Source organism: Ochlerotatus camptorhynchus, unplaced genomic scaffold (genome assembly GCF_037179485.1).
Source record: "Ochlerotatus camptorhynchus isolate MF236.1 unplaced genomic scaffold, CSIRO-AGI_Acam_v1.1 ptg000274l, whole genome shotgun sequence".
Taxonomy (NCBI): domain Eukaryota; kingdom Metazoa; phylum Arthropoda; class Insecta; order Diptera; family Culicidae; genus Ochlerotatus; species Ochlerotatus camptorhynchus.
The window spans coordinates 1940189-1950243 of record NW_027040763.1 but is presented as its reverse complement, the minus strand read 5'-3'; the positions used below and the strand labels follow the sequence as shown (position 1 = coordinate 1950243).

The 10055-nt window shown below is 41.5% G+C and overlaps 1 protein-coding gene across 1 annotated transcript; it reads right to left on the bottom strand.

Annotated features, from left to right (window-relative positions):
- Window positions 1–7057: 7057 nt before the first annotated feature.
- LOC135705638 (homeobox protein invected-like) lies at window positions 7058–9065 on the bottom strand. Its single transcript, XM_065227378.1, has one exon. The coding sequence runs from the start codon at window positions 8507–8509 to the stop codon at window positions 7058–7060; it is 1452 nt and encodes a 483-aa protein (XP_065083450.1). The 5' UTR covers window positions 8510–9065.
- Window positions 9066–10055: the final 990 nt, after the last annotated feature.

Below are 10055 nucleotides of genomic sequence, written 5' to 3'. Positions count from 1 at the left end.
AGAATACCAGAATTATTCTGACATGTAGTCCTTAGAAATTGTTACAAGAATTTGGGGGGATTTATGTGGAGAAGATGGCAAATTTTAAATTAAATTATTATGTAATTTTTGAAACTTTCAAAGGGAGTTGTAAAAAACAAACTTTTAAGAAAATTCCTACGTGATTCTGAGGAGATTTTTATGAGGATCGTGAGAAAAAAGACAGATGAATTTTAAGTAGAATTCCAAGACAATTATGGTGAGAATTCAACAAGACACAGAAATCTAAGAGTGTTTTGGCGATAATTTCAACCCTTGTGCGAAAGATTCATCACAGAGATCAAACAAAATTTATTGCAAAAAAATTGCTAATAATTAGAAAGACATTCTTTTAAATACTCCAAGGGGTTTCTAAATAAAATTTCGAAAGATTTATGCTGTTTTGAATAGAGTTAAAAGAAAATTTAGAAAAGGATTTCAAAGAAATCAAAGTCTCCGAATAGGTTCAAGGGAATTCAAAGACGGATTCCAATCAAATTCTTAGTGCAATGTGAGTTAAAATAAGTTTCTAAGTAGTCTGTTTAAAGATGAAGCAAATTAAATTTAAAAGAGGTTTCAAGGAAATTCCAAAAAGAATTCAACGATAATTATTACGCGGAGTGTTTTCTGGTTAAATTCAGAAGAATTCCAAGGTAATTCAGAGCAGAGTTCCAAGTTAATTAATCACTTCATTCGAGCAGTTAAAATTACATTTACTACCACTCAAACTTCGTAATAAAACAATATTTTGAGATTTTTTCTTCCACATCCACGAGAAAAGTAGCCAAAATTTGAGCGTTTCGTTAAAAAATAGTAATATGTTGGTCCAGTTTTGAGAAATCGCTGGTAGAAAGTTACGCCAAAACTGCTTGACAAAGTGGTCCATTCTGAAATTCATATTATGAGAATTTTGAATAAAATTAAAACCCCGGAACTATTTCAGTTTCAGTATTTACAAATATTTGCTTCTTACGTCCAGCATCTTCAATATTTTGTTTTAAGGCCCATGCACTTTACATTTGAAATTGAAACGACAAAAACAATTTGAAATATTGCTGAGTCATTAAATTCTAAAAACAATAAGACGGGAATCTGGAGAAAATTATGCAGCAAATTGAGTAAATTGGAAAATAATTACTCTGTTTTAATGATTCTGAAATTTTGGTGGTTAATCTATTGCGGATTTCACACCTGATTAGACTCCTGCGCTAAAAATAAGTACACAGTAATATTTTCGCACTGGTCATTAAAGTTAAATATGGAGCTTCTTAATGCTTTCTAGAGCTTCTATTCAACAGTGTAGCTTGCTAGTAATGTTCTAAAGCTGTTACTGCTTTCAAATAAGTCGATTTTTAAATTTTCTGGCCTGTGCGAAAATATTACTGTGCAATTATTTTTTGCACAGGAGTCTAATTTGGTGCAAAATGTGCAATATTTTTCCCGGTTCTCTCATCGAATTTCCGGATTTTTTTCCGGTTTTCCCGGTTACTTTTCAAATTCCCGGATATTTCCCGGTATTCCCGATTTTTCCAGTTCGCTGGCCACCCTGGATTCCAGCTTTTGATTTTTCAAAGCAAAATTTTTACTTCTATGTAACATGAGCAGTTCTTTCGGAGCTTTTTGGCATCTTGGATAAACAATAAATCAAAATAATGTCGCTTTCCTCATTTTCTGCAGCATGTTTTTTTTAAGGTGAAGGTCTGTTAAGGCCTTTTTTTTTGATGAAACCCATCTTCACTTAGCAAAATTATGACTACAAATATCAGCTCCAACAATAACAATATGAAACTGAATCAAAACGTATGTTGCAAACATTAACTTTAATTTGAAAAGCGTGAAGTTGATGAAATTTCCGAGATTTGTACTCTAGAAAATTTGACTGATGATGCAAGTCCTTCAGCATGTGAGTTATGTTTGGACTTCATAAATTGTATCCTAAAATTGGGACAACACAGATGTTATTGAAAATAGAAGCTTCGAAGATACGGGCACCGATTCTTCTAGCGGGACAAACAATAAAACGCATAGTTTCCTACTGTTGCCCAACGCTGTAAAGCTGTAAAATTTATTAAGGTCTTATAAATAATAGGTTAGATAATTATAATTTAAAGAACTCACATCTTCAGTGATTATTCATAGCGAATAAGTAACGCAATTAGTTACTTATTTACTACGCCCGTACTTTCGCTTCTAATTACCATATCACTTCTATTTAGGTTGTCATCATAGCGAAAGCACGGTATCTCCTTACCTATAAACAAAAAGCACTCACTATAGACTATAGTGCACTTAGACTCATGCGATGTTCTTGGTGAGGGGTGAGCCGATGCGTTTTCACGCAACAGATGTTGTATAACGAAAAGAAAACCAATATAAAAATGTCGGCCTAGTGACCCGTTCGGCCTAATGGCGTTCGACATAATAGTGTTCGACCTAATGGCGTTCGACCTAATGGCGTTCGACCTAATGGCGTTTGGCCTAATGGCGTTCGACCCAATGACACGCGGCCTAATGACATGCGACCTAAAGACTCATCATGTCAGTTGTAATGCTATGTTTTTTACCGATGTACCAAATCTTAATAATAATTGCACATTTTCCATAGTACAGCAATCCCTCCATTTATGCAGTAGGTGGTGCCGTCAACCCACCGCTGCTTCACGGCTATCCTTCAACCAAAGTTTCAGAAGGTTTCACCAAAAATGCACCCTATGACAAATGGGCGAAAGACGAAAGGACCAAGGACGGCAAGCCGAAAAGACAAAAGCTCTGATTAACTCAAGTGGAACAATATAAAAGGAGCAAAAGTCAACGGGGCAAAAGGTCGAAGGGACAAAAGGTCGCTCCATCCACAAAACTGAACAAGGAAGTCAAAAAAGTGTTGCACTGTTATCAAGCCTCTACATTTTTAGTGAACTTGATGTAGAACGCCATGCAGATATTTCACGTCAGTTATAAGTGTAGCGCAGCAAAGTTGGTACTGTTGAGGTATGCCGAGCCGATCGAGTTCGTAATTCACAGGTATTTGATTTATTTCGACGATGAAAGTAAATTGGAATAAACATATCCTAACATGTAAAAACAATATTTAACACAACTTCGCAACAGGCTGTATCGTAAAGCACCGAACCTGGACACCTAGTCCATAATTAATTAATTTTAAGCACGCAAATGTTATAATGGTTCCAAAGTTTCGTCCACGTTCACACATACTTGCTTTGCTGCAAAGTGAATGACTCAGTGTTCGGGAAAAATTCACAAACTTAAAACTTATTTGTGAGTTTATGCGCCTATGAGTATTGCTTTGCAAAATCACAGATGAGTTTTCAAGTTCAAAAATTCATTGCTTTAACTATTCTTTTGCATCAAGGGATGGAAAACTAACACAACATGCATAAGCATGCTATCAATTGACGTTTAAGCGGTTTCTCTGAGTTTAAAGCTGGAATGATTTTTGGTGTTGTAAGTGTGAGTGTGTGCATGAGAATCTCAAGAACGAATTTTGCCTGCCATATTTGCAAGCGAGTTAATGCTCTCAAAGAGGCTCAGTGAATGAGATTTGAGAATGATTTTCCGAACACTGTGGATGTAATAGGGGAAAAGTTGGCTTAGGCAATACCTTAACCTATTATCGTCAGGGGGGTAAACAACGTCATTGAGAGCTCAATTTTTGCATGTGGATACATTGTGTTTCAGAGCTACTATTGACCAAATTTGAGTGCTCTAGGACTTTGTTTACCCCCCTGACGATAATAGGTTAAGGCATTGCCGAAGCCGACATTTCCCCTATTGAATTTAAAATAAATTGTCGGTTAATAGTTCGGAGAAACACCCTCAGCTTAAACAACAGAATAACAGAATAGCAGCTTGCATATGAACCTCAATGCATTAACAGCTTGTCCCTAAGCATTAAGACGCAAAAATCACTTAACAAAATCAAAAAGCTCGTGAAAGCTTCATAATCGCCTTAAAAAAGGATAAAATTGTTCTGAAAATTCTGACATGGCTTGAAAAGCATCGAAATTACCATAAAACACCAACCTATTATCAACGGCTATAAAAATTCCGAAATGGCCATAAAACTCGTGAATCACTTTAGAGACGCAAACAATGGCTTAAAGTTGCCATAGACACCGAAATAGTCATTATGACTTCAAAACCGGTGTTTTGGCGTCTTTTTATAGTTCTATAATCGCTCAATGAGCGGACGTTATAATCGAAAAAAGCGAAAATCGAAACCCAAAAATCGCCTTACAATTATTCAAAACCAAAACGTCCTTTCACGGCCGAACAACGCCAAAATTGTCCTTTTATATGGCTCAAAAACCACCTAAAAGGGTGAACCAATTAATAAAACGATCATAAAATGTAATTCCGAAATTACCTTGACACATCGCAAAATCCACATATTGATAAAGATCAAAGCAGCCAACAACGCTAAAACAGATTTACAACAGCTAAAATACCTCCAAAAATGTCTAAATGTTTAAGCCAAACTAACGATAAAAGAGTTAGATAGGCCGAAAACATCAAAATGCAAAAATCACCGAAAACTACAGAACACACACACCATAAATCGTCTAAATGAAAACTAGCTTTGTTCGAATAAAGCACGTAACTACTCAACGTACGTACTCAACTAATCTATTTACTAAAAGTTTACTTAGCGCATGAGTAACCCAATGTTAGTCTCAGCGGTCATGTAGTGTGTCCAATTTTGAAGTCAGTCTCCGTATTATCTACACACTTACAATTTACTATTTTTAAAGGTGATGATGAAACGGAAATAAACTTGTCATGTAAAATTAAGTGTACCGAAACCGAAACATACGCAACTCTACGAAAAGTGCGTTTGATTGAAACGATTCGCTCGTTTCTTTCAACTGATTCTTATGTCATAAGGGTCACTTGCATGTGTCGGTCTCAGGACTCCGAAATTCACATGACTTTTTCGTAGTGTGTGGGGTTTGGATTTAATGGTCGCTTTTTTGGGCTAGGTTCTGATTGATTTAAAAACATATTACTGTTGAGTCTTATTCTACTACAGTTATGATCCGATTTTGTCAGCCCCTCATGCATTAAACTTTATACTTTCAATAATTTCACATAACCGTAATTCCAAATCTTCCACATTCATCTTCAAGAGGGATGTTTAAGGTATACTTTGATGCAATAAGACCCTGAAAAAGCGCATGGGTCTCGTAAAGCAAAATCGGGTCATTACTGTAATTCTTATTTGTAATTAGTAGGGATTGATGGAATTGGTGGTAATGGTTCATTAACAAAGTGAAACAAGACCAAGGAACCGTCGGGTGAATCATTGTTTTAAACTTGTCATTTAAAGTGAAGATTGGACTGCTCGCGACAGGACTTCCATAAATGAGTGTTTGAACTTTTCTCGATCAAAATTTCATAAGTTGTGAGATAATAGGGGAAATTCAGGTAATGTCGGCCTAAGTGCCCCTAATTTGGGCCCATACATAAATTCAGCAAACGACTAAATTTTCAATAGCAACCAAAAATATCCATTAAATATTTCATCTAGATAAATTGATAAATAGCAGATTTTTAGCGATGGGCCCAATCTTAGATCCATAGGCCAACATCAGAGACATTTCCCCTACTTCTGTAATTTCACATAAGATAATTGAGAACGCTGTTTTATTCGATGATAAAAGTTTAAAATACAGGATCTCAAATTTCATGCCCCGAGGGGAGACAGGTTTCATATAAGAACTTCTCTTACCCAGAGTTGCTCTGATTTGTGACCAAACAAAAAGATGTCAATTGCTCTTTTTGTTTTAATTTCACTCTGAAAAAATGTCTTACAATTTGTTGAATTTTTAAACATCTTATTTCAATACCACAGTTTAAAATTCAACAACAAAAACTAGATCGATTCTAGTTGAATTAAATTGAATTCAATTTTACGAAAAGCTTAAGTTCCACCATTGAGCCACGACAAAAGAGATAGGTAATTATGAAACTATAATCCTCTGTTATCATCTTTTTATTTTTAAATAATTTATTCAAGTTGTACAAAATCACAAAACGAACCATTTGCTTTTGCAAAGTAAAATCCTGTGTATTTCAGGCAAGAACATATAAAAAAAAGATCATTCAATCAGTGAGATTTGTTTTCCGTCTAGAACAACACATCACAACAAACCATAGTTGGCGTGGCGTTTATCTTATCTTGCCTCTCACACGTTGATTCGTCGGTGTCGGTTCAAAACGCGCACCCAAGAAGTGTGTGCAACGCGCTCTGTGTGCAACTCAACATCATGTACGGACTCCCCCCGCACACACCCACCTGTCCGGCCCGATCCAGTCCGTTCGTCTGTCCATCCGTCCCAATTCGAACCAGGCGTTTGCGGCTACAACACGACCGACTCGGGTGGAGCTGCGCGCAAGGTGCAAGAGGTGTGTGGTAAGTGATTACAACTGACACTGCACCGACTGACCAACCGATCCGTCAGCCAGTCGGGGATCAAAGGAAGCGTTGCTGATATCGGAGTCTATTTGGAAAACTGTGCTGAACGCAGGGCTGCAACAAAACTACTTAATTTTTCGACGACCTGGTACTGGTCAATGAACGCAGCAGCAACAGCACCGACAACCGAACGGAGTAATTGCTGTAACCGGAGACATAACTTTTATGCTTGGTCTAGGTTGCATCGGAACGTGAACGAGAGCTCCGACACAACAACAACGACAGCAACGGTACACCGTGAAACAGTCGCTGCTCATCAGCAGCTTTTATGTTGTCACGTGAAGATGATCTGCCTCGAGTCCACCCCTGACCTCGGCGAGTACCACGCGAGAGTACCGAGTGACTCGTTCAGGTTTTCATTTTCATTATCACATCGTCAAGTACCTCACTAGTCACTAATCGCGCCAGCCAGCGGCCAGCTCTCCCCCCTCCCCCCCACAATGCACCACCCAACCATCCGAGCGGAAACGGACCGCAGCGGAGAGGAATTTTCGTTCATTCCCTCATTGTCCGCAGGTTCTGTGGTTTCATTTTCAATTCGCAGAATCAAAAGCTGGTCATCAGCCGGCAGGAATGTGTGCTGCTGATCAACTCACCTGAACTAGGACGATCACTGTAGCGGGTACAGTAGACCCAGGCTGGCCATACCATTGGGCCTCCGGATGACGATGAACTGCTCCCACCGCCACCACTACTTCCCGTCTCCCCGGCCTTGCCACTGGACGACGACGGAGACGTGGGTACTTCGATTTCACTTCCACTTGCACTTGAACTTAGGCTTCTGCTGGCAACACTGCTGGCACTGTTATTCGCACTACCGCTAGTGCCATTCGCAATGACGGCACTGAGCTTCTCGACTGCCGTCAGATCCATCGCAGTAGGCTTTTCACCGGGAGCCGACGGCTTTTTCGCATAGCTTTTGCCACTGCGCTTCAATGGGTCGGTGATGCGGCGGCCAAAATCGGCCTTCAGAATATTATCTATGCTGAATTTGAGGTTTTGATCGTTCAGAGCGATGTTGTTGTTCATCTGTAGGAGATGAGCGGCGGCTTGTGGAGGTGATTGCGAACTTTCACGCGAGGTCATACTGGTTAGACTTGAAGGGGAGGTTAGCTTGCTGATGTCACTGTTGAGATTCTGGGTTATCTGAGAGATGGCACTCAGGTGCGAGTGGATTCCGCGGAAGGAAGACGACTCCGGAGGAGATTGGACACTTCGTTCATCGGACCAGCGGTGACGATCCTGGTATATCTCCCCGACGCCTCGGATGTGCGGTCGAAAGCCTATTTTCTGCTCGTCAATGAAGCCTACTCTACCGGGACTACGATTATCTTGTAGTCTGGTAACCAACCCCAGTCCTGGATCCAACGGCTTTGGACTCAGGTTCAGACCCCGCGCTGCGGCCACGATTTGCATCTGTTGCCGCATCAGTTCTTCCGCATATAGTTGCGAATTTCTTAGGAACTCTTCGTGCAATCGCGTTGGACTAGGTCGCATCAGCGGAATCTTCATGAAATCCTCCGACGGGTCCTTGGAACTTGAATATCGCGAAGAATCATTGCTCACTTCATCCCCCACCTCAACACTGTGCCGATCAATTAGTTTTTCAACGTCCACACCAGTCATCCTTGAATTTGCACTAATTACGCTCAGTTTCTCAACACTGTTCATAGTTTTGTCACTTCCGTCCAGTCCCTCTTGACCCACAGACAGTTCACTATCGTCACTGCAGCAACTCATCCGGTCATCCTCACGTTCCTTTTGCTGTACCATCATCAACGATTCCGGACTTGACCGTGCCTCACTACTGGCCACATCCGGACTACTGCGATCCGTCGGCAAACCAAGGGCTCCATTTCCGTAGATATCTTCTCCCGGGTGCTTCCCTAGCAACCCGGACATCATCAACCCGGCCGTAGTCTTTGCCAAAGCTGCCGCCGTTGTGGCCTTCAGAGGCAACGGTATCAACGGCAAATTGTGTGACATCATTGTAGCCATTTTACTGCATTGCACCGTAAAAACTTTCGCAAACCCGTCGCTACCTATGGATATTGCACTTGCGTTCCACTACTCGTTTTTTCAAACACTGTCCAATTATCAACGGCTTCCAATTGGATTTCTGGATTTCAAACACTCGACACCTACGCAGAAACTTCTTCCAACAAGATCTTCCACAAAGCCAGAAAGGCCAGTCCGCTCGGCGGCTCTGTCACAGAACAATTGCGACCCGAAAGGATTATCAGTAATTAAATTCGCACCGTGTGTCACACTCGCGGGTCCTTCCGACGAACGGCGGAAGACGGGAGGGTAACCTTTCCCGAACGAGCGCGAAAAAAAATCCCTAGTATTATTATGGCCTGTTACTATTTCACCCCCCTCGCGTATAGATTCACGCACACTATTCGCTACTGGCCACCCTACACTTCCGACCCCCTGAGATTTGTGCTGCACACGGTGGAGCACGGTGCGGTGCAGGGTTACAGACGCAGATCAAACCGGCAGCACTTGACTGTGACTAGCGGCGGCGAAAACGGTCGTTCCATCACGGTATACGTTAACCAACTGAGGGCCCCAACGACCGCTCTCAAGTGGTAGGCGTTGCACGGTAGTGTGCGAGCGGATGAGCAACACGCCAAAGCTGCAGGCTGCAGCGGTGCTTCTGTGGGGACCGCAGGAGGCGTGGCTTGCACGCCATTGGTCGCACGGCTTGCACTGTGCTCGCTCATTTGTGTGCGTAAAGTTAGTACACTCGTATGAGTGCACTCCAGGTGAGAGTAACGATAAAAGGGAAAACCCGCACACAACGACGGAACAGTTCCGCGGAGATGTCGTGAAATGATTTCATTACGGAGAAAACTCACACATTCTTACGTCGGGACGGAATGGAAAGGGGAGAACAAAGCGCACAATCTTGGCATTTTTTCACCATAAAGCAAAGCGCACGATAAGCATAAATACATATGCAATTAGTCCTCACTCTCAAGCGCTCTCGCTTTCTCGCTCATACCCACGCATTTCTCGCTCAATTTCACTCGCTCTTTCACCGTAAACGAGCAACGAGCAGGGTTGGAAACGTAATAAGCTTTCCGCTCACCATCTTCCTACGGATTCTAGTTGGATTCCCATTGCACCATGGAGCTTTCACACGAGGACCGGGAGCAAAGAGGAGCGGGCGAAATGAAAATGTTTCTCTGTTTATTCAAACATTATGAAGCATTTATGTTATATGGTTGTTCTCCCTTTTGCTTCCCCCTTCGATTCTGTGCTTGTTGGTGAAACGATGTGATGTGATTTTCTCGATCTGAAACTTTTATGCTGCGACGATACACGAGGAGAGGGGAGCTGACCGAGGAGCCTGTATCGTGTTGAAGAACCACTTTGCGCGCTCGCTCTGTGCTCTGCTCTGCTCCGCATGTAACGTTGAATAAATGTTTCACGATTGCCCCCCATTCTTCGAGTTCACCCCTTTGCCTAAGCGAGCAGTTCCTTTTTATATAGCATGAATGTTGCGATGGTGCTGATGATGATGATGATGATGATGATG